At 39.7% G+C, this 24,957-nt stretch overlaps 1 protein-coding gene across 2 annotated transcripts in view; it reads right to left on the reverse strand.

Moving 5' to 3' along the window:
- BAHD1 (bromo adjacent homology domain containing 1) overlaps positions 1-24,957 on the reverse strand; it is a 69,542-nt gene that overhangs the window by 18,745 nt on the left and 25,840 nt on the right. For both annotated transcript variants that reach the window (XM_070940113.1, XM_070940122.1), the window contains exon 2: positions 14,838-16,484. In XM_070940113.1, the coding sequence (XP_070796214.1) occupies positions 14,838-16,467 (1,630 nt within the window). In that variant the 5' untranslated portion in view covers positions 16,468-16,484. The remainder of the gene's footprint in view (positions 1-14,837; positions 16,485-24,957) is intronic.

Below are 24,957 nucleotides of genomic sequence, written 5' to 3' on the forward strand. Positions count from 1 at the left end.
ATTAAATTATCAAATCTTATTTTCAGTCTTGAGAATCAAAACATCATTTTCCTTGAATATCTCCTCCACAAAATAAAAATCTGCAGTTCTAGTGCTACACCTGATGAATAGGAGAAAGAAAAACAATGCAGAAGCAGTTTCATTTAAACTTCCTAGGTATTATACTTATCAAAAGTATCCGATACTCACCTCCCTAATACTTTTTAATAGTTTCTACCCATGAGTCCCAGAGGGAGCTATTATCCCATATTTCAGTATCTGAGGAAAAAAATGCTTTCCATTTCCATATCTTCCCCCTCATAAAAAGTTTGGAACTTGGAGCAAATAAATTTGTTTCAAATGTCTTTTTCGGATTTTCAATCATTTATAAAATCCATGTTTTTGAAATACAAATCACTAGGGATGTGTAAAATGTTCTATATTCAAATCATTTTGAAATACTCGCTCTTAAATTCCAAGCATCAAAACAAGGTGTTTCGAAACACCTCAAAAGAATTAAAATACCTTGTTTCAAAAGCAAAATAAATGATTTTTAACTTGAAAGAACGGATTCAAAATGGAATGTTTCAAATGGAAATATTTTACACACTATAAATCATGCCATCAATTCCTGCCACACTAGCAAAATGGAATGACCACATTTCTGTTTAATCAACAGTGGGATAAATCTTTTATTTTTTTCCTGACAATATGCATGAATGCAAGAATAATTATCAAATAGTTTCAGTATCTCAAGAAAAATTAGAGCACGGGAATAATGGAATTGGGAATCAAAATAGTTCAATACGGCTGTGCAGAGATCTGGATTTAAATGGGGAAAAGGTGACTTAGATGTCCATGAGGACACATTCCTACGTATTGTACCTGCTTAAAATAACAAAACTTCTTTTTCCTGGGCTCACGCAACTCAGGAAGAGACAAATTATCCTAAGGAAATGCCAACAGGTGAGCCATGCATCTCCATGTGTGCTCTCTGTCACCTTTTTCTTTCAAATCTAGATCACTCCACAGCTCTATGTGGAAGTAGCTCCTGATACAGTGCTAATATGAAGGATATCTTCACATAAACAGTTAAAGTAAAACATGCTTGACATTGGTCATGATTTTCAAGAACACAGAATGTGGCCTGAAGTATGCAAACTTTATAAAATACGTTTTGAATAAGAGTCATCATCTTAATGTAAAGATTCTGAATTGCAGGAATGAGTACAGATAGAAAGTGGCTTACGCCTGACCAATTCCACAAGAAGCATCCTTCACCCTGATGAGTGAAACATTTTTACATGAGCAGAGGTATTACTACCCATAAAAATCAATAATGCCTCATGTAGTCCCTAGAAAGCAAGAAAGTTCATTGACATGCAAGCTGTGATAAAAACAAGCCTCTGCTGAAATCTCGACAACTATTTAAAAAAAAGAATATTGCCATTGATCTTGATCTAAAGAACGTAGCATGATTGAGATGTTCTCAAAGCATACATAGTATCTCAAGCAGGGAATGGTCTATGGAGAACTGAGAGATACTATTTCTTTCTGAAAAGGGACCTTGCAGATCCTTCTACTCCAATCCCATGCTCAGGCAGGAAACTCTATATGCTTGCAAAAAAGTAGGAGACAGAACAGGTAGTCCTCCTCTTATGGCAGGGGTGTCAAACTCAAGGCCTGGAGCTGGATCCAGCCCGTGGGGTACTTAGATCTGGCCTGCGGGGCCACCCTGGAAACAGCAAAGGACCGGCTCGCAGTGCTTCTGCCAGTGAAAACGGGCTCCGGAGCTCCGTTTTCGGCTACCACGGCCTCCCGAGCTCCATTTTCATTGGCGGAGGGTTGCAGGAGGCTGTGGCAGCCAAAAACAGAGCTCGGGAGCCCGTTTTTACTGGCTCAGGCACCCACAGGTGTCCCGGACAGGAGTGACATTGAACTGGCCATGCCCACCATTTGTGTTGCTGAGTAAGTCTGTTAACTGAGTTGCACCCCATTGTACGATCTTTTTTGCCACAGTTAAGTGAATCACTGCAGATATTAAGTGAACCATGCGGTCCATAAGAAAATCTGGTTTCTGCCACTGACTTTGCTTATTTGGAAGCCAACTGGGAAGATTACAAATGGTGATCACATGACCCTGGGATAGAGCAACTGTCATAAATACATGCCAGTTGCCAAGCACCTGAATTTTGATCATGTGACCATGGGGATGCTACAATGGTCGTGTGTGAAAACTAAATCATTTTTTTTTCAGTGTTACTGTAGCTTTGAACAGTCACTAAACAAATGGTTTTAAGTCACAGACTACCTGTATTTGGGACAAGGTGTAATATCAGGGAAAAAGTGCTTGTGAAAAATATACAAATGTTATAACTTCAAACTGGTTTGTTGCTCGAAGGACCCCATAACTCAGGGAAAGAAAGTGAAGAAATAATTTTCTACTTGTGATCCAACAAAGATGGAATTTCTCTAGCTAGTGTTTTGTTTTGTTTTGTTATTTATTTTATTTTTTTAATTTAATTTTACTTTAGTTTAGTTTACCTTCACTTTACCTTTATTTTATGCTGTCCATCTTCCCTATAAAGCAACTGTTTACTAGTCACAGAAAGCTGGAAGCAGTGCACAAATTACTCTACTACCACTTGAACCTTTAGTGTTCAAAGAATGATACAACTCTTCATGTAGCAAGTTCATCTTTTTTCTAGGGAAAGCATTCACTGATTAGGCTACAAACATGCTTCTGCATTATTCAGAACATTAAACACGATCTCAGTTCTGAATACTTAGCTATAGCCAACTAAGTAAAACTGTTTTAATTTTACAAATGAATTATATAGCTATTAACTCTTCAGTGCAAGACAGGATTTTGGGAAATCAATAATTCCGCAGATAAAAAAAAAAAGTTTAGTCACACAGTCTTTATCCATATGCTTCTCTTTGAATGGCAGTATCCTTCTTGCAAAACGAGTAAGTCATAATACCCATTTTTCCCACAGTCCTAGTTTAAATATTGCTTTGATCTACCTAAAATCCTCCAGCAGTTTAATTGAATTAGTTATCCCTTCCTGCAATCTTAAAATTGTTCTCACAGCATGGTTGCACACAGCCAGAAAATGATGTCCACAGAGGCACCTGCCATTCTGAGAAGAAGAAATTATACCTCTTTTATCAACTAATTGTCTAAATAACCGCTATTAGAATTATATAGTCCTGTAGCTTTTGAACTAGAGATACTGGTATGGAATTTTCCAACACAGCAAATAAGAGAAGTGTTTTAAATAGTCTGAATTAGAATTCTATACACAAGCAACAAAAGAAGTAAAATACACATCACTGGAACCCACTTATGCAAACACCAGAAGTGTTCTTTTTGAATCAGATTACATATTAAATTGGCTCTACAGAAGCCAGTCTATTGTTCTCTATGGCACAGTAGGCTCTTCTCTAACTCCTTCCTTAGCCTTTCTACCTAATGCCTTTACTCTACAAATGGATAGCACCTTTTCAGACACTTTTGAGCTGAGGCACGCTTGCATTTAACTTTAAATTAGTTAACTGCACAAATACAATTACTCAACATGCATTTATTAACTCTCTCCCCTTAAAACCTGTAATTTGGCAATAACTTTTGGATGGACTATAGGTATTTTAATAGTTTATTCCAAGACTGAGATTTAGAAAATGGTTATTCAAACCACCAATTCACAAGTTTTTCTGTTATCAGTGAGAAGATCTGCCTCCCCGTGGGATCACAGGAAGGCTATACAAAATAAAGTAAAAAGGTCAGTAGCCTAATAAATTTGGGATAATTAGGTTCTAAATGGGAAACAGTTCAGTTGCTGAAATGTTTGTAATTCTAACCCAGGGGTCCTCAAACTTTTTAAACAGGAGGCCAATTCACAGTCCCTCAAACTGTTGGGGGGCTGGATCGGCTGGGAGGGCGTGGCTAGGTAGTCATGTGACTAGGTGGGCGTGCCTAGGTCATGTGACTGGGTGGGCCAATTTAACAGTCCATTGAACAATGCACACAAATTAAATTTTAATCTGTTTTGCTCCTGGGGATGTTTTATTTACTTTTGTTTGCATGTTGCTCTTTTGGTTGCCTTTTCTTTTTACTAGATCATTTTTTCAGTTGTTTAGGAGTCTAGTGGTCTACTTCAGGAAACTCAGTTTTGCTGCAATTCTTCTCAGCCCCAAGGAGCTTGAGAAATCTCTCTCTGTCTCTCTTTGTCTCGCTCTCTTTCTCTCTCTCTTTTTCTTTTTTTCTCTCTTTCTCTCTTTCCTTCTCTCTCTCTCCCTCTCCCTCTGTCTGTCTCTTTCTTTGTCTCTCTCCCTCTCCCTCTCTCTCCCTCTCTCTCTGTCTCTCTCCCTTTCTCTCTCCTCTCTCTCTCTCTCCCATTCTTTCTGTCCGTCTCTCTTTGTCTCTCTCCCTTTCTCTCTCTCCTTCTCTCACCCTCTTTCTCTTTCATTCTTTCTCTTTCTCTTTCTCTCTCCCTCTTTCTCTTTCCCTCTCTTTCCTTCTCTCCCTCCCTTCCTCCTCTTTCTGTCTCTCACTCCCTCTTTTTTCTCTCCCTCTCTCTATCTCTCTCCCCCCCCCTCTATCTTGTGGAGGTAGTGAAGGTGAAAAATGGGCCATATTTGCCTGTTTTTTTGCTTTTTCACACACACACACACACACACACACACACACACACACACACACACACCTCCACAAGCATTCTGCAGCCTAAAATCAGGCAAAAATGGCTTCTTTTTTGGCTAAAAACGGGCCATTTTTGCCTGTTTTTTTGCCTCTTCTAACTCCCCCCCCCCACGCCTCCACAAGCATTTTGCAGGCTAAAATCAGGCAAAAATGGCTCCTTTTTTGGCTAAAAACGGGCCATTTTTGCCTGGTTTTTTGCCTCCTTTCACTCCCCCCCCACCTCCACAAGCATTCTGCAGCCTAAAATCAGGCAAAAATGGCTTCTTTTTTGGCTAAAAACAGGCCATTTTTGCCTGTTTTTTTGCCTCTTCTAACTCCCCCCCCCCACGCCTCCACAAGCATTTTGCAGGCTAAAATCAGGCAAAAATGGCTCCTTTTTTGGCTAAAAACGGGCCATTTTTGCCTGGTTTTTTGCCTCCTTTCACTCCCCCCCACCTCCACAAGCATTTTGCAGGCTAAAACCAGACAAAAATGGCTTGTTTTTTGGCAAAAAATGGGCCATTTTTGCCTGGTTTTTGCCTCTTCTAACCCCCCCCCTCCACAAGCATTCTGCAGGCTAAAATTGTTGATCTTACCTTTTGGTTCCAGCCTGCAGGTCTCCCGAAGGCAAGTCCTGCACTCTGCTGAAGGGTGGGTTGGGTGATGTGGGCGGGGCAACTTTGTGGTGCTCCGCGGGCCAGATTAATTGGTTCAGCGGGCCGCATGTGGCCGTAGTTTGAGGACCCATGTTCTATCCCTTTCACCTCAGTAATTTTTGCTAAAGAGGACTCTAGGACAAGGGTTCTCAATCCCTGGTCTGTGGACTGGCACCGGTCTGTGGCATGCCAGAAATCGTATCGCAGAAACAAGTGAAGCCCCATCCACGGGATCCAGGCAGCATGCAAAACCACACCCCCTCCGGTCTTCAGAAAAACCTCTCTCCATGGAACCAGTCCCTGGTACCCAAAAGCAGGGGCGGGGGGCACTGCTCTAGGAGAACTGTACAGTAGTTGATATTACTTTTGATTTAGGCAGCTTTCAAAGAAGCTGACAAGGTGTGCAATATGCATCCCTAGAACTACAGCTGCTAAGTCCCTGCTTTAATTGGAGATGCTGAAAATGACACTTGGCTGTGAATTGCACATGCAAATTACATGCTTACCTCTCAAACTATGTCTCTCACTCACACAGCAGAGGAAGGAAGGACTCCTTATATTGAGTCAATATAAAACATATAAGCTGTACAAATAAATTGAAAAATAAACTGAAATCTTTTAGGCAAAAAAATAAAAAATAAAAAACTAGAATAATGTGGTCGCCTAGATGTTCATGCCCTTTTATAAGCAGGGATGTGGCTGTGCTCAAAATCAACCAAATACATTCAAACTGATGTTAAATAGTAGCCAGTACGCACTTGCCATCCATGAAAGTGATTCTGATGACTCCATATAAAATTCAGCTGTTCTAGTAGGATTTTTCTGATACTCAGTTGCCTCTTACAGCAACAGTCATGGTCAGCAAAGAGCTTATAAAGCATCAAAGTTGGAAGGTATCAGTCAGGAAAGGGTACAAAACAATTTCCAAGGTATTGGATATACCATGGAATACAGAGAAGACAGCCATCAACAAATAGAGATAATATGGCATATAGTGACATTACCAACAGCTGGGTGTTCCTCCAAAATTGATGAAAAAAAATGAAGAAAACAGGTCCCATAGGCTGCCATAAAGCCTACGTAAACATTAAAGGAGCTGCAGGAATTTCTGGCAAGTACTGGTTGTGTACTACATGTGACAGCAATTTCTTGTATTCTTCGTATGTCTGGGGCAGAATGGCAGGATGGAAGCCATTTCTTACAAAGAAAAACATCCAAGACTAGCTACATTTTACAAAAACTTACCATATTTTTCGGAGTATAAGACGCACCTTTTTCCCCCCTAAAAGAGGCTGAAAATTTGAAAAAATGTGTCTTATACTCCGAGTGTAGGTTTTTTGCAGCTTTTTTTCAGCCCTAACGAGGCGCTAGCGAGTGAAGCGATCTCCATGCTTTGCTCCGACTCTCAGCTGTTCTTTAGCTTTTTTTCAGCCCTAAATAGGCGCTAGCCGAGTGAAGTGATCTCCTCCCCCACCCCCACCCCCACCACCCCCCCGCTTTGCCTGCTTTTCTCATTGTTGCTTCCTCTCAGCTGTGTCTTAGAAGCTGTTTTTTTATCCCCAAGCAGGGGAAAAAAACCCAGCAGACTAAGGATGCTAGCCAGATGAATACCTGGTAGGTAGATTTCTCCCCCCCCCCCTATTTTCCTGCCCCAAAACTAAGCTGCGTCTTATACTCTGGTGCATCTTATACTCTGAAAAATACAGTACATCAAATTTAACAAAAGCATATGGGAAAATGTGTCATGCTCTGATGAGACCAAGGTGAAGCATGGTATGAAACTTGGCTTGGGGCTGCATTTCTTCAGCTAAAACTGGACTTTTGTCAAGGTGGAGGAAATTATGAACAATTCCAAAAATCAATCAATTTTGGAGCAAAATTCTTCTAAACTGAAGACGATGAAGAGGAATTTCATCTTTTAACACAACAATGACCCAAAGCATACCTCCAAATCAACAAGAAAGGCTTCATCTGAAGATCAAAATTTTGGAATGGAACAGCCCGAGCCCGGACCTTAATCAGTGGGGTGACCTGAAGAGAGCTGGGCACAGCACAACCTGACAGATTTGGAGTGATTTTGCAAGCAAGATTCCCAAGGCAGGATATGCCATGCTGATAGGCTCTAACTCCAAAAGACTGAATGTTCTATTGCATTCATAAAATCAAAAAGCGCTTCAACAAAATTTTACTTTAAGGGTGTGCACACTTATGCAACCATGTTATTGTACATTTTATTGTTCCTTTTCCCCTTAAAGATTTCAGTTTGTTTTCTAATTGAATTGTACAGCTTATATGTTATAGGCAAGTGATGGCTAACCTTTTTGCCATTGTGTGCCAAAAGCAGCGGGAGCGCAAGGAGTTAGCGTGCGCGTGCCCACACCCATAATGCAATGCACCCCGCACCCCCCTGCGCATGCACACACGACCCCCTGTTCTCCCCCACTTTTGGCACATGATGGCACGGTGAGCCCGGTAGGCCCATTTTTCGACCCCCAGGTTCCAGAGGCTTTCTTGGAGCCTGGGGAGGGCGAAAACGGCCTTCCCCACTCCCCCGGAGGCCCTCCGGAGGCCAGAAATGGCTTGTTTGCCAACTTCTGGTGGGACCGGAAGGCCCGTTTTTTTTGCTCTCCCCAGGCTCCAGAGTCTTTCTAGGAGCCTGGGGAGGGCGAAAACGGCCTTCCCCACCCCCTGGAGGCCGGAAACGGATTTAACTTGCTCTAATTTTTTTTTCATCTCAAAAACCTGGCATTCTAACAGTGGTGTGCAGACTTTTTATATCCTCTGTATAAACAGTGAATATAAATCAATGAAGTATAAAGTAATAATTAAAACAGTTTTTAAGATTTTATAAATATTTGAAAATTTGCCTTTGGGGAAAATGGTATCATTAGTTGTCATTTATGGCTTCTATAGCGATTCAATGGTCAGCAATTCAATGATCCACTTGGCAGACTTTAATAGTTACTTTTTGGATCTTTAGAGTATATAATACAATCATAGAGAATCTGCTTTGCATAGGAAAGGACACTAGTTCCAGCATTTTACTTACAGTTGACAGACTCCTTTCTGAACCTGTGGAGACCCACTACTAGTCAAGTAGTCCATAGGTAGATAAGATTAATAGTTTGGCTGAGGATAAGATAACTTATTTTCCTTAGTTTAAAGCTGGGAATATAAATGTTTATGATTCTTCCAAGCAACTGAAAAACAAGCACTTTTGATGATGATTTTAGTCATCATCACCAGTCTTGTATTTGGTTGAAATTTACTTTCTTGGTGGGGAAGGATGATAGGGCAGGGAAGTTAGAATATTTTTATTTTTAAATGGTTTTTTTTATGATATGAGAGAAAACAATTCTAATGTAGTTTGGGGAGGGTTATGAACTTTTTTTTTAAAAAAAGTAAACAATCTTTTTTGGGGGTGGGGGAGTAAAATCGGAAGCATCTCAATGCTGAAAGTATTATACTTAGAGGTCTTTGAAAGTTGTAGCTAAGTTATATTCAAGTTTGGGAGGGGGATGTTTTTGAATCAGTCCTGGTGACTGCCTAGATGAGTTCTTGCAGGGTTTTTTTTTTTTTTGCAAGAGTTTTGGAAATGATTTGCCACTGTTGTCTTTGTAGGGCTGCGACTGACTTCATGCCTAAAGCAGGATTAAATTGCCCAGCTTCTAGTTCGGTACCTTAACCATTACGCGAAACTGGCACTTATATTTATTATAAATAAATGTTTTCAGATATATATAAAAAATAGTACTGAATAAGAAGTGGAAGGAATTGATTTCAGAACTGTACAAGAATATAAAAGGACATTCTGTAAAAGGTGTGTGTAAAAGGAATTTAATTGCTCAACCAACAGCAATTCCAGCTGAAGGCAGAGCAGGCCTGCTGAGAAGACCACAGTACAGGGAGCCAAGAGGAACAAATGGATACAACAGCACTGGAGCCCTTTACTTTATTTGATACTGAAGATAAAACCTTCCTCGTGTTGAACTCAACTCTCAGTGACTACATGAAGACATTCATGATGATTTTATGGTAACATATGGAGCTGGTTTGCCTTCGTCTTCTTAAACTTTAAAAGTTAAATATACTGAGATTAGAGACTGGTGATCTTTTATTCAAGAACTAACAAGATCAGAACCTGGTTAGTTTTCTCAGAATCTACCAAGATTGCCAAGATATGGCCATCTGCTCTAGTTACCAATATGCAACATTGGATTCTACTCCAAAGAGCTCAGACATCACTTGTTCTAGTTCTGAGGTTACCTAACCACAGCACTAAGAGATGCCTCAAAATCTGCTTTTAAATTAAAGGGACCCAGAGAGATATCTATGCAATCTAAAAATAATATAATCCCTACATTTGAAGAAACATCTACTAACTTTCTCCAACCTAATGTCCTCTTGGTCTGCTGGACTTCAACTTCAGTGACCCATGTGAATTCTGAACTTTGAAGAATAAGCTCCTTGGAGGATAGCAATTTGGTACAGCTGGGTTAGGGTCTTTAAGCAAGAATCCTTAGATCCCAGCCAATCTGTCAGTAAGATTTGAAAATGATTACTTGCCTAGCAAACTGTGAACAGGAGCACCAGAAAGAGAAGTATTTAAAGAAGTTTTCTTCTTTTTTCATTTACATTAAGTATGTGTGGGTAGATGGGCTAGTAGCATCTGTGTATTTATTTTTAAGGCTTCTTCGTCATTCTTTCCTGTTTCTCCTTTTTTTATAAACAAGCAATTTGCTTTTTAGAACAAGAAAAAAGAGAATATAGGCTACTATGTTCACATGCATAATCTTAAATCATGATTTGCATAATAAAAATCAGGGTGGATAAAAATCAATGATTTTTTTAAAAAATCAAAAAAATCAGATTTTTTTATTTAAATCGGATTTTTTTGATTTAAATCTGATTTTTTTTATTTTTATCGAATTTATTTTAATAAAAAACTTTTGGGGTAAAAATCTATCGTAAGATAGTTTTCTATTTAAGATACATAAATAATTTAGTTTATTCAGCATGAAATGGAGCTTAGTTATGTAGCATGAGGCTGTATATTCTGCAACACTGGGACTATCAGTGAGTCAACAGTGGGTCAAAGGTGTAGCAGATATGACAGTTGCTCTTTAAAAATGATGATTTAAATCGAGTTGATTTAAATCAAGCCTTTTTACTAGTGATTTAAATCATGATTTAAATTGTGATTTAAATCAACTCGATTTAAATCAAATCCACCCTGATAAAAATCCTAGGTCAGTAATGACAAACCTTTTTTTTCCTCAGGTGCCGAAAGCGAGCGCTGATATCCATAATGCAATGCCCCCCGCAGCCCCCTGCGCCTGCATACATGATCTCCATGCTCCCCCACCTCACCGCATGCGCGCGTGACCCCCCCGCTCCCACTCCCCCTGCCCATGTCCCCCCGTGGGGGTGCATGTGCACGCAATCCCCGTTTTGGTGCTAGCAGGCCTCCCTGAAGCCTCCTAGCACCAAAACCAGGGCACAGAGGGGGCGCTGCACCCCCCCATCCATTGTGCATGCGCACGCGCCTCCTGGCAGGGACCCAAAAATCAGCTGGCTGGTGGGAAGCGCACAGGCAGAGATGGCTCCACTTGGTCCTAGGTCCTTCGGAAGGATTTGATAGGTAGACACACACGCAGAAACATCAAATCCAGCCTAAACGTCTGGTTGACAGTGTGACCAACCGTAATAATAAAGCCAGCATCACTACTGAACCATTTACATTCCCAAATCAGCCATCCTCTGTTCTGCCTTCTCTTCAGAAAGAACAAAATCCTCAACTGGAAAACAAAAAGAACTTAAATGAGGAATAACTAAGCATCTAGAACAGCACAAAAATAACAGAATAAGCTTGTCAGCATTAAAACCTGTTACAAAAAAATAGCTTAGGCAACTATTCAAAGATGTCAATACTGTAGTATCAAATATAAGCACCAGCCCACTGCAAAACACAAATCAATTGATGTACAGCAGAGCTGCAGTTATAAGACCTTAGCTGCAAAATCAATGAGTAAGGGAAAGAAAAAAAGCCAAACAGTGCATCACCAAAGCAGAAGACCAGGCTAGAAAATAATAAGCTAAGTTCATATGCAAATGAGCAAGAAAAATCAAGAATTGGTCAGCACCAGGTGAAGATGAACTGCATGGTTTTGGGTTGAAACATTTAACTGGTTTGCCACCCACTCATCACCAAACAATTTAACAACATACTGCAATGAAGTATTGCACCAAAATGAAGATTGGTTAACATCTGACTAAACCTACCTGATAATGAAAGATCCAACAAACGGCCAGCACCAGGCAAACTACAGGCTATTTACCTGCTTACTGATAATTTTCAAATTGCTAACTGGTATGGTAGCTGATGCAATCCAAACAGCCCCTAATGGACGGTGCCAGAAAGGAAACTGCCTGAACAGCCGAGGGACAAAAGTTCAGCTCCTAATTGACAAGATGATTTTGGGAAACTGCAAGAGAAGGAAGACCAACCTGAATGTAGCTGGGATGGATTACAAGAAGTCATCCAACACGCTGACACATGATTGGATAACCAAGTGCCTAGAAATAACAGGAGTCAGTGGAAACATCAGAAGCTTTGTGCAAAGATCAATGGCAAGAATGGAAGAAATGGTTGCTGGCAAATGTTAATAGACTGGGAGAGATTAATATTAAGAGAAGAATCTTTCAAGAAGACTTACTATCATCACCATCTCTGCATTGATTCCTCTGTCAATAGTACTGAACAAGTCAGGTCATGGCTACCACACTTCAAAAACATCTGCCAGGCTATCCCACCTCCTTTACATGGGCAATCTACACGGAAAAACACCATCTGAAATGGTACTCAGCAACTGCTGCCCAAATATACAGCCAAGATACTGTAATGGAATTTGAACTAGACAAATGTGCCACCCTTACCATCGAAAGGGAAAAAATAGTGACAACTGAAGGATTCAAGATGCCCTATGGAAGTAACATCAAGAGTCTGGGTGAAGATCCCCAGATATTTGCGCATCCTTCAGGCTGACATCATCAAGCACACTGAAGTCAAGAAGATCAGTAGTGAATACATCAGAAGGGTGAATAAGATCTTAATGTTCAAGCTCAGTGGCGGAAATACCACAAGGCGATTACCATTGGGCAATTCCAGTTATTAGATATACAACTGGAAAGGTAGACTGGATTTAAGATGAACTAAAAGCCGGGATAGGAAGACATGAAAAATAATTACAATGAATCATTCCTGTCATACACGCAGAGATATTGACAGACTATTTATCAAGAAGCATTGTTGCAAGTATACCAAACGGTGGAAGAAGAAAAAAAGGGAATCAGAAGAATAGATGATGAACAGTGAAGAAGATGCACTAAAGCCCTTCCAACTCTATTATTCTGTATCGTTGGATTGATCCTGGGGTCATGTGATCACCATTTGCAATTTTCCAGCCAGCTTCCAACAAGCAAAGCTTATAAGGAAAGCTGGCTGAATCCGCTAATGAATCCGCTTCCCTTATAAACTTAACAAGTGTGATTGTGATTCACTTCATTGGCAGAAAAGGTCGTGAAATTGGATGTGACTCATTTAACAACTGCCTAACTTAACAATGGAAACTCTGGTCCCAATTGTAGTTGTAAATTGAGATTACCTGTATATTAAGCAATCTGACTTTGCAGAGCTGTGCACAGAAAGGGAACAACAGAGCTGTGCACAGAAAGGGAACAACAATATTCTTTCTACAGCACTTTAAAGTGGCTGACATCATGTAGCTTGTGCAGGCAGCTGAACCATGACATGAGATATGTAGAAATAAAATACTTTTTTTAGTAGAGTTAAGGGAGTTGAATGAGTGTTGAAAGGAAAACTAAACAGTCATGTTTAAACTGATAGTGTCTAGGGCTGATGGGCAGCAAGTGTTCCTTCTAAGTGTCTATACTGTGGGTACTACTGTTGGAGAATGAGATATTTATATTTGGAGAACTATTTAGCTCAGGGAGAGAAAACTTGTGAGCTATATCATGGCCCATAAATCTCAGAAACCATTATATTGCAGAAATCTGAGGCAAGTCACCCAAAACTGGTGGTGCAATTTTTGATAAGAAATACAAACACGCAGAAACACACAAATTGTGATAAGCCCTCAGAGAGGCTTAAGTACATTTAAAGAATTAGACTCCAACAAATTAAAAAAAACTGGAAGAAGAAGTGAATAGTCAAAAAGATTGCTCCTCTGGATTTAAATCAACTGATTTGTTTGAGTAGATCAGTCCTCCCATACATGGTGCTCTCCAGATTTGGACCATCAACTTTGAGAGTTTTGAGGAAATATCTGCAATTAAAGGCTCCCTGTTGAGAAGGATAGAAAAGACTGGAAAAATTCTACATTTTTTCTAGTAGCCACATATTCCATCCTTCTACAGCAGCCTCCTCAATCTGTTTACCTTGCAAAGTTGTTAGGACTGTAATTCCCCAACTTCCTAGCCACTCTCACCCTAGCTGCAGAATACCTGGTTGGGAAAAACAACAGCACACTACTCATCCAACAAGTATCTCTATCCGTACTACATTACGTGTAACATGAATCGGTCATGTCATGCTCATAGCTTCAGTCAGAAACAGGGAAGAACAGAAACCTCAAGCAGTGCCATTTCCTCTGTGTTATCCTAGTTCTTGCATCCCTTTGCAACATCTGCCTTTTTTTATGCCTTTGTTGCTTGCTTAAGGAAACCACATACAGGCCAAACACTAGGTTTGGATTACAACTTGAACAAGACATTCCATTAACTGAACTTTTTTATATTTTAAGCTACTCAAGTTAGAATTGAATTATCTCTATATTAGCAGCCGGCAAGTTTTGCCAACCTTTTAGTTGATGGGGTAAATATAAGCAACAATTGGAGATGCGTTTGTAAGAAATGTCCCATGTGCAAACTTGATGCAACCCAGAAGAGAATTGAGCCTAAGATCTCTGAAAGGAGCAACTGGGCTGCTACAAGCAGTAGTACTTAGACTTATATACTGCTTCACAGCCCTCTTTAAGCAGTTTACAGAGTTGGCATATTGCCCCCAACAATCTGGGTCCTCATTTTACCGACCTCGGAAGGATGGAAGGCTGAATCAACCTTGAGCTGGTGAGATTCAAACTGCTGAACTGCTGGCAATTGGCAGTCAGCAGAATTAGCCTGCAGTACTGCATTCTAACCATTGAGCCACCACGGCTCAAGTAGACACAACTGGTATCTCCTTTTAGCATGAGATTTCATCTGGGAACTCTTCCGATTCCAACCTCTAACTTTGCCTGTGAATAAAAAAATGACCTAACCTACATGGACTTGCTATTTCAGGTTCAGAGATGCTGAAGGCCAGCACGGTATCCCAGCATCCAATCATCCAGTCAACGAAAACATATTATCTACTGGCAACAAGGATACAACTTCATTCAAAGACTCAATTGCCGGTAAATATTAGCATTTTTAACAAAAGGAAATAGCTGCAGACTTACCTGCTGCAAAAGGCATCTTATAAGGGTAGCCATTCCGCCCTGTATGCCCACTACCAATTCTGCTTTCGGGTACATGCATAACTCCACAAAGGCTGAAGCTGTTAATTGCTGGTCCCTCTCCACAACAATATGGAGAGCTACACCAATGAAATGGCTGAAAGGAGGGATCAGACGGTAGGGAACCAGGAGATACCAAAAGCCCCTCACAACCCGTTGCCTGGGACAACTCATCCTTCGGGTATATCGAGCAATGACTGTAACTATTATATCCACTTTGGCCATAATAAACATAAAATCCATTCAACGGCGTCAAGTCAGACGATTCAAAGAGACAGCCACAATCTGGATGATTGCCTGGAACAGGCAAAGGATGGAACTGAGGTACTGGGAAGGAAGGCTGATGAAATTCCTGCTTGGGGGTAGGAGATTTCTCTCCAGGTCTTCCATATTCAGGCTTCATGGAAGCTTGCCCACCCATTAGCAAAGGCAGTCTGTGAAAGAAACCCTCTGTGCCTTCAGAAGAGTTAGGTGATGGTGTGTAACTGATGGATTCCGTTTTCCCATAGATTCTAGGAGAATCCTGATGAACTGCTTTTCTAAATGCACCCTCAGAGACACCTTGCCAGCTCTGTTGACCCTCTATTTTGACAGAGGATATTTCCTTTTTGGATTTAACACAATTTTTTCCATTGGCTTTGGCCCACTTGAGTTTTGATTTAGAACTGTGTCCTTCCATCTTGCTTTCTCCAGTTGATTTACTTCTGGGCTTTAATGGTTGGTCTTTCTCATGAGTCAGTTTCAGAAAAGCTGCAGCATTGAGACTGGCCAATCTCTTTGGGGCAGGATGGTAGGGAATTCCTTTGTCCTCCCGTCTTTTCCCTTCAAAGCCACCGCCCAGGGACTGGTTATAAGGAGCACACTTCTGACTTGATTTAGTTTGGTTCTTTCCCTTCGCTGTTTTAGTGCCTCGTTTTTCTGTCAAGGGCCATGAGCCCTGAGCTTTGCAACATATGCTATTAGTGCAACAAATCCCACTAATCTGGGGGGAATCTTTTCGAAAACGCCTGCCAGATAATAAGTTGTCATCCCGTTCAAAGAGCAGGTTGTTCACTGCCTCAGCATTCAAGGAGGCTAGTCTCCGTTTTCTGGGCTCCGAGTGGCAAACATTATGCCCTTCCTCCTCAGTCCCAAGGCATGACAGCTGGCATTTGCCTATAGAAGAGTCTTGTTTCCCTGCTCCTGCTCCTTGAACTTGTTCTGGAAGGCAGGAAGGTCTGAAGTCATCTATGCAACTGGCCAGACCTCTTTTCATCACCCTTGGAGTCTCCTCTGACAGTGATCCAGCTACATCCTCAAGTCTGGTGAGTAGCACGGAGCAGGTTTTTTTGTCCACAGAGGAGCTGAGGCGTTTCCTTAAGGGATATGTCTTTCGGAGTTCTTGCAAATTCCTGCTTTTAGTTGTATTGGCAAGTCTAGTCTGGACTTTCTGCCCTTCAGTACCATTTCCTTGCTTGCTGCCCTCCACCTCAGTCCTATCCATTCTCTCACCGTCAATCGGTGACAAAGCTTGGCCAGCAGAACCAGCTGAGTATTTCAGAAGCAAGAGCTGTTTCTTCCGGGCATGCGTCATAGGATCAATGTCCACCCCTGCGAACACAAAGGAAAATGTCTTAATATCAGCAGTAGATAAATGCTACCTCACACAATACACCAACTGATACTCAGAACATATGTGCTCTATACAAAATATGGATCTTTGGGGGCAAGGTGTAAGGTGTTTAACCAAATCAGGATTTCAGCTATCCTAAAACATGTCTTCATTTCAAAACAGAACTTGACAGTTACATTTGGCTAAAGACCAAACACCTAAAACTACAATCCTTACTCAGAAGTATGCCACTCTACACTAGAAACTACTCTACACTAATTCCAGCAAATACTGATTTATTTCATCATCTTCCGAGAGATGATTCCCATCAGGATTATCCAGTTCCAGGACTTCTCTCGCATAACCAGGACACCATTTTTGTGGGAAAAGAACAGGACACCATTTTGAACACAGCATAAGACTAACCCTGAAGCCTTCCTTCTTCATTCAGAAGCATGCTACTCTTTTGTTAATTTCAACCAACACTGATCCATCTCACCATCATCTGTAGGGATGATTTCCATCAGGGATTAGCCACTGATAGAATTTCCTCTCACATAACTAGGGAAACCCATTTTTTAAAAAGGGGAAATATCTACTTTAGCTTTTTTTTATCTGGTATTTGAAAAGTGTTATCTTTGAATATTCATGTTTTAAATAAAATCCTGTTAAAAAGCTCTAAAATGTGTTTGCAATATATCATCTGCATAGAATGCATTCAAAAGAAAGAGAGAACCCATGACCAGGACTGGAGAAAATATGAGAAGCGGTTCTGAAATCCCTGCATACAGAAGAACACATCCTGACCAGGGTGAGAAACCGATCTGCAGAGGGTAGGATCTCTTAGCTAACAGAGAACGGCTATATAGAGTTATAAGGGCAGGCTTAGAAACCAGGATGAGAAACACTCAGAAATGCTGATTTTCCTGCACGCTGCTTTTGGATCACATATTAGTAATACATATATATGGGACCAGCATATACCTTTAAGTACATATTAGGAAGAAAAAGAAAACACCCTCCCATACACAGATGGAACTGATTGGTCAGGTTATCAGAGATATATTAGGCAATTATAACTTTACAGCTTTAGGTGTAAGAGTTAGAATTTATTCTAGCTGCATTTACTTTTCCCTACATACTCTATAATAATTTGGTTTCAGTTAATGCAGATATATCCAGAATAGTGTATTTTGTCATCTAAAAACACTTTTTTTCCCAAAAAGGTAAGTAGCTGTCCCCTTCTCCTCTTAAGACATCCACATCAAGATAGCATAATTTTAAATTTTCTGCTTACCGTACATCAGATTCCCTCAATCCCAATTCCAAACTGCCACTCAGGATTTCCTAGTTATGGCTCTGCTTCTACAAACTAAAAATGCTGCTCATTCATAAAAAAAAAATAATCCTTCTAAATATTTTGAAGTATCCATTGCAGTTCTCTATGTTTAAGAATTGTTATTATTTCAGTGTTGGTATTATTTCAGGACAATGCAATGTGAATTCATTTCCAAATTATTTTGGTTTCAACTTTTTTCTAGTCCATTTCATACCAGCTCAGAAAAAATTGGCATTTTTTTCCTCCCTGTCTCTGATTTTTCACAGTGCAAATAAACTTGTGGGAGAAGAGAAAGGCTTTGTTTTGTAGACACAACATAGCTATGCAATCATATATTATTGAAAAATGATAAATGAGGGCACCCTCATTTCAATTCCATCTAGACCTGCTAAAAATAAATATTGATGCTCTGCTTCTTCTTCTCTTGTTTCTATTTTTCCTCCATTTTTGCAGTCATAAAATATCAATAAGGCAGTAAAAATACATGGCTCATGAGCAGTGGATCATACCCACTTAGGATCTTTGCAAAATTCTGTGAATTAGGCAGCAAGAAAGGAATAGAAGCTTCATTCAGGAACATTCCAGAATATATCAGTATCTCTGCCAGATTGGAGGAGCACACATAGATAGCAGATATCTGTCTGTTTTTAAATTTTTAAATATATGGAAATGTTTTAGTCCTTTCCCCTACCACATACAACAGGAAAGAATGCAGGAACTATACTGCTTTTTTCTCCTTGGGTGGGCAGCTAACCCTGCTTTCATTTTTTCCAGAAACAGAAATGAACAGGTCTCAAACTTCATCTAAAGTGCAGTTAGTCTTCAGTCAGCAACGGAAACATCCACATTTATCAACTGAAAGATAGAATGGAGCCCCCTACTGCATCAAGGAAAATGTCCAAATTTTTATTTTTCCTTTCACTGGAAATGAAAGGGGCCACCAAGTGTCAGCATTTATTATCCAAAAAGTTTTCAAGCCCTGTAAAAAGAAAAACCTCTGTGTGGGAGGAAACAATCCAAACTGTGGCCAAGAGAATCAATATCATATTTAAAGTGCCCTGAGGGAGTAAACCGCAACTGAGAAACGTTATCTGTTCTTTTTCCCCTTCCCTTTTGTAGGAGTACTAGAAGAATCTCTAAGACTAGCCAAGCAACAAGATCACTACCAATATTTACCTGTGAAAAGACTGGGCTGTCCTTTCACATGACAGGTTGTATAAAGAACAAAGACAACTACTTTTGCTAATTTTATTTGGCTAATGTCGACGCATCACCCATTTTTAGTGCCTTTCAATTAAGTCTTTTAAATCTAGCTGCAATAAGGAAAGCTGTTGAGGGAATTAGAATATTTATGCAGTTTATGCGTTAGTGATACTTAGGATGGATCCCCAAAAGCTACTTACAACCTGAATCTCTGTCCTCAGTATGTCAGTGAAAATTAATTACCTACATAGAGTACCATCTTTTAATAATAGACATGATTGATTTATTCTACTACAAACTAAAGACTCCAAAAAAATCTCCCTCACTCATGTACTATCTAAATGTTTTAGACTGCACCTATGAAGGTTCTACTTTCATAAACTATCTGTCTAGTTGTGAATCAGGCAATTATGGTACACAATCGTGTGCAAGTGCTAAAAATGAAACAACATGGCCGACAGGTTCCTTGAAACCCCAAGTAGGGATGGCCAACTTTTTTAGCATCTAGGCAGGGCTAAAACAAAATTGAAATTTAAATAATCAGATACATTATTTATTTTATTTTTATTTATTTAGAAAATTTATATAGCCATCTACTCACACATGGCGACTCAGACTAAAATACAGCAACTCCCTTTTAAGACATAATTTGGTTTTTCGAGAAGCTCTATGTATTGCATCAAAGACTCTGGGAGCTGCATATAGTTCTGAACTTCAGATTGAGCACCTTCATTTTACAAAGGATCAAAGTTCATTTGAAGAAGAATATATTGGGGACCTCTAGTCACAGCAGAATCCAAGAACAACCAATGCAGCACAATCACCTTACTGAAATTTATCAGTAACAGATCTGAAGTTTCATTTTCACTCTTAGTCCAGAGCGATCTTTGAATTCTTCTTTCCAGTTAATTAAAATTTTGTTTGGAAAATGAAGTTATGGAAGCAGTGTCAAAGCACTGCCACCCTTACTCCCAAAGACTGTTCCTATAACTATTTTAAGTGCACAAAACACTGAGTAAGCAGCATGTTTGCCTCATTTTCCAAGCACTGCTGTGAAAAAGTGCCATGTCTTAATCTGGCACTGACAAAATATGCACAAGACAGAGCTGCTCAGCTCTTTTTTAAAAAAGGAAGTAAAAGAAAAGTGCCAAGAGGATCCGATGATCTCTGTAGCTATCTCATAATCGCTGGAGTAACTGCCGGTAAACTTTTTCAGTCAAACCAAAACTGCAAGACTATCAGAAGTAAGCAGTAGCTTTCCCCCACAAACACTTCAAATCCCAGTCCCTGTTGAAAACTATAGCTGCAAACATATGGATACCTTGAATCTCTGTGGACGTATGCCCCATCCTAGCAATTATATTGCTGTCAAGCAATCCCACTCCACAGTAAATTACAGGACACACTATACTGTTATCAAAACCAATAATTGCCTTAGCTGGAATGTTTGATTTCCAGACTATGAGGCACTGAAAAAAATGAGCCAGCAGTTACAGGCACAACATGCAGAGAAGCCTCCGGCGATAGGCTTGCACTTTCCCTCATGACATTTTTTTAATTGCATGCACTGAAATTCTGCGGAGTATTACTTTGCTTGCAAGTCTTAATTTTTGACCATGTAAGCAACACTATGAATTGTGCGGTAGGAGCATGTCATAGAGAAGAACAATAGCATATGTTCAGTGACACAATGAAATAATTATTCCAACTAGAAAAAAACTGTCCCAAAGGTCTGTCCCACTATTCAACTACAATTGTATTGAAGCACCTGAGGTACGTCTATGAATATAACTAGATTTTTGTGAGGCTCAATAAGCACAAATTTTGCTTTCTTGGGGAGAAATCCCGGCTTAATTGTAGAGCACCCCTGTTATAAAAACAATGCCCAGAAGAAGCTATCTTCAGTATTAAAATAATCTGTGATATAAATCAATTAGAGGAAAACATTGGAATAATTTACATTAGAAAAGGTTTCGTAATTAGCTCACTATTTTACTAATGGATTCTTCTTTTAAATTTCTAGAAGAGAGATCTTGTCCCAAATGAAACTTCTGATGACTTCCATGCAAAATGGTAATTCTCTCAATCACTTTAACTGACACTTTTCAAATATTTAAACTCTTCTCAAATCAAGAACAATCAAGCTTCTCCCCCTCCCCCTCTAGAGAACACCCAGAAGCAATGAAAGGTCTATCAGTGCTAGAAATCTTGTCACATCAAGACACACAAACAACCTCAACTGCAACACCACTTTCTCTTAAACATAGAAAAAAAGATCAGAAGATAGGTAGTGTGAGGTAATATTCTTCTTTCCACCTTCTGCCCTCCATGTAAGAACCAATCTCCCCCACCTATTCATGGGCTATGGGAACCATGTACGGGCATGCTTGTGTCTGTGTGCCCCATCATGCTCCTGGGACATATCTTGGGAGTGTTTTGAGGAAGATAATATCCAGAGGGAGTTCAGGATTGGCAGTGATCTTTTATTTCAACATATATATTATATACATTTCTTATAAAATGCTACAGTATTGAATCTTGAAATTGTTCCATTATTTTGGATGGACTGGATTTTCTGCTCTAACTAAAAATATACACAAAGCTAAGGTGCTTAAAATTTTAACAGGAACGTGGAATTGGGAGTAGTAATGGGGCATTGCCCATAGCCAGTTTTCTGACTCATAGCAAGTTTTCTATTCCCCCCCCCAAATTATTAAGTTTCATTTCTCAATATTACAGCCAAATTATCTTAATTAAAATATTCTTGCTCGTGCTGTAAATGAAATTTTAAAGTACCCCCCTCCTCAACCCTTTTAAAGCTCATTATTATGATAAAAACTGAATTTATTCATTATTCAATGCAGAAATCTGTTGTTTCAGTTTCTGTATACTATTTTCATTTTGGGGATACTAAAAATGTTTAAAAATGGTACATAAATGCATCTTGTAGTTTATAAAGATCAGATTTAGATTGTGAGAAAGAAATCAGTTGACCATGATGTGATAGCATTGATGGGAAACAACAATTTTCTGGGTAAAGGCATTTTAAATTGTCCCAAAAGGAAAGATCTAACAGCTGATTCAACATTGTTCAGACTCTATGATACCACATTTATTTTAAAATAATTTGTCATGTCTATCAGCTACATTTCAATATCTGTCATGTTTATAAAAATATGTAAATTGTATTGAAAAGCATCTAAAATATGCAGATAGTAAGTAAGTAAGTAGGTAAATAAGTAAGTAAGTAAATAAATACTCACCCAGAGTTATCTTGTGGTAAAATGGGCAACTAATACATTTTACAAACAAACAAGTAAAAACCTCACAATCTCCCAGTTTCTAGCTTGGTACCGTACCCATGGCACCAAACAGGCTCTCATTTTTAAAACAGAAGTCAAACTTAAAACCAAATTCCATATCCTACAAAAAGTGGCATCTACTTACAGTAAATCTCATTAATTTTAGCGGAACCAAATGCAACTAACTTGGCTTGTAACTTACGCAATCTAAACAAATTGTTCTGCAATGTGTTTATTTCCACTACTAATCATGAAGATCTATTTAGAACATGCAACCTCTCTTCCACCTGATTATTGGAAAAACAGCATCTGATTCTCTACAGACATATGATAAAATCTCCAGTTAATACCCAAAAACCACTTAAAAGGGAGGTAGAATTGGAAAAATGGAAGATTCTTGTACTGATGTGTTCTCTGCATGGGATTTTAGGACCAGATGTTCTCACAAGACAGGCCTGCCCAGGACTCACTTGGAACATCTCTAACTTCTTTACTAGTTACTTATTTTGACAGGCAGACATTTTTAATACAAACTATCTAGCTTTCAGGATTGGTTATATGTTTTTATGACTGCTTTGCTCTCAATTTTTTTTTAATAACAGTTTATTACCATATTTTTCAGAGTATAAGAAGCACCTTTTCCCCACCTAAAAGAGGGTGGAAATGTTGGTGCGTCTTATACACCGAATACAGCCATTTTTGGCCTTCCGAAGCCCCGCACTGCTCGTTCCATTTTTGCAAAAAACAGGCCCGTTTTTCGCAAAAACAGGATTTTTTGCCCTCCCCCAGCCCTCAGGAGCACTCTGCAGGCCTCCCAAACCCTCTGTATGCCATGTTTTTCACAACATGGGGCCATTTTTGCAAAAAATGGGGTGCGCAGAGGATTTGGGAGGCCTGCAGAGTGCTCCTGAGGGCTGGGGAGGACAAAAACTTTTTTTTTCTTACTTATCTCTTCAAAATCTTGGTGTGTCTTATACATTGGTTTTATAATCCGAAAAATACAGTATATACAGACAATTGTGATATTTTGACAATGAAAGTGCTATCTGAAAATGAGAAAAGGGTATCAGCATGCTTGGGTAAATCCAAAGGCTTTGCAGAAATAGAAAAAAATCTAGGGAAAATATCAGGAGTGAAATATACCTACCTTCGCTACTGGTTCGCAAATATGAGCGCGCGTGCCTCCTCCACACATGCAAAGAGCCTTCTGCGCATGCACAGAGAGTAAAAAACGGATGTGATAATGGGCAGATGGGCGGAGCCTCCTGCCGCTGGTGCTACCGGTTTGCCCAAGCCGGATAGAATTGGCTACATTTCACCAATGGAAAATATCCCAAACAGGTCAAGGAAAACCAGGAATGCATAGGAGTGGCTGAAGTGAGTGTTTGGGCTCAACCAATCCAATTGGTAGGTTCCATAATACTAACATAAATCTCTAGAAGATAGACTATACATGTTTGTTAACCCAGCTTGCTGACAGCAGCCAACCAAACTTGGCAGACCTCAAAAAGCTAGGTAAAGGAATGGGAAAGCAAAGAAGGAAGGGCAAGCTGAAGGCATTTAAATGGTAAAGTTCTAACGCAGGTGCTATTTATGATGGATGATAATAATGAGGAGGAGGATGACGACGTTGATAACAAAGACAATCCTTCAGTATTTCCTGCCCAATGTTCTATGCAATACTGGGACATAAGTTAGAGTTACTTTACTGATTTGACACCGTAAGTCAAGAGTAGCCTTATAATATTTTGTGGGGTTGTGATCACATGAAATAATTTAAATGCACAAGAGATGGCCAGAGTTCTTAAGGGCAGCCACGATACTGTAAATCAGAATGCCACCATTTGAGGAAGAAAAAGACCTTTGTGACAAAAAGCAAGCTTGAGATTTCCTCTTCTCACTACCATAAAAATTTCTCTTGGGGTGCTAATTTATTCTATAAAATTGAGCAGCAGGGAAGTTGCCTCAGGGGAACTGTGGAACCGACTCCCAATTTTCCCTGTGCCTCTGGATACCTCAATGCTTTTCTCTCAATGGTTAAGTGAAGCTGGATACATCTCTTTCATCATTATAACCGGCAAAAATATCTTCTCAATACATTATTCTTCTTCCCCAGGTGGTCATCGGAAACTGCATTTTCCCCAGAGCTTGAACACGAATTTTGCCCAACTTCTTTACTTTTTGCAGGGTTTAGATAAAAACTAACTCCCCATAGTATGTATGCTTTATTTTTTGTTTATTTAGAAAATTTATATTGCCACCTACTCACACATGGCAACTTGCGGCGGCCTACAAAGACTATATAGAAGAAATAAAAATAATAAAAAGAAAAATAATAAAATTACTCTCACTCCCTACCCCGGCAACAACACACATTCATATTAGCCATTTAATGGGCTCCATACTGCTCTGGGTTCCTCAAGCCTGCTGGCAGAACCACAACTTCAGGACCTTCTGAAAGAGTAGGGGGCAGTCTAATCTCTAGGGAGCGTGATGTTCTAGAGAGAGGGAGCCACCATGGAGAAGGCCCTTCTTTGGTGTCCTGCCAGATGTATCTCCTTATGGGATGGTTATTCCACAGTCAAACAAATATAAATGGAAGATGGCAAGGTTAGAGAATGGAGAGAT

The sequence above is a fragment of the Pituophis catenifer genome, unplaced genomic scaffold (assembly GCF_029215685.1).
Source record: "Pituophis catenifer annectens isolate HBS135680 unplaced genomic scaffold, rPitCat1.0.hap2 SCAF_1, whole genome shotgun sequence".
NCBI classification, from domain to species: Eukaryota; Metazoa; Chordata; class Lepidosauria; order Squamata; family Colubridae; genus Pituophis; species Pituophis catenifer.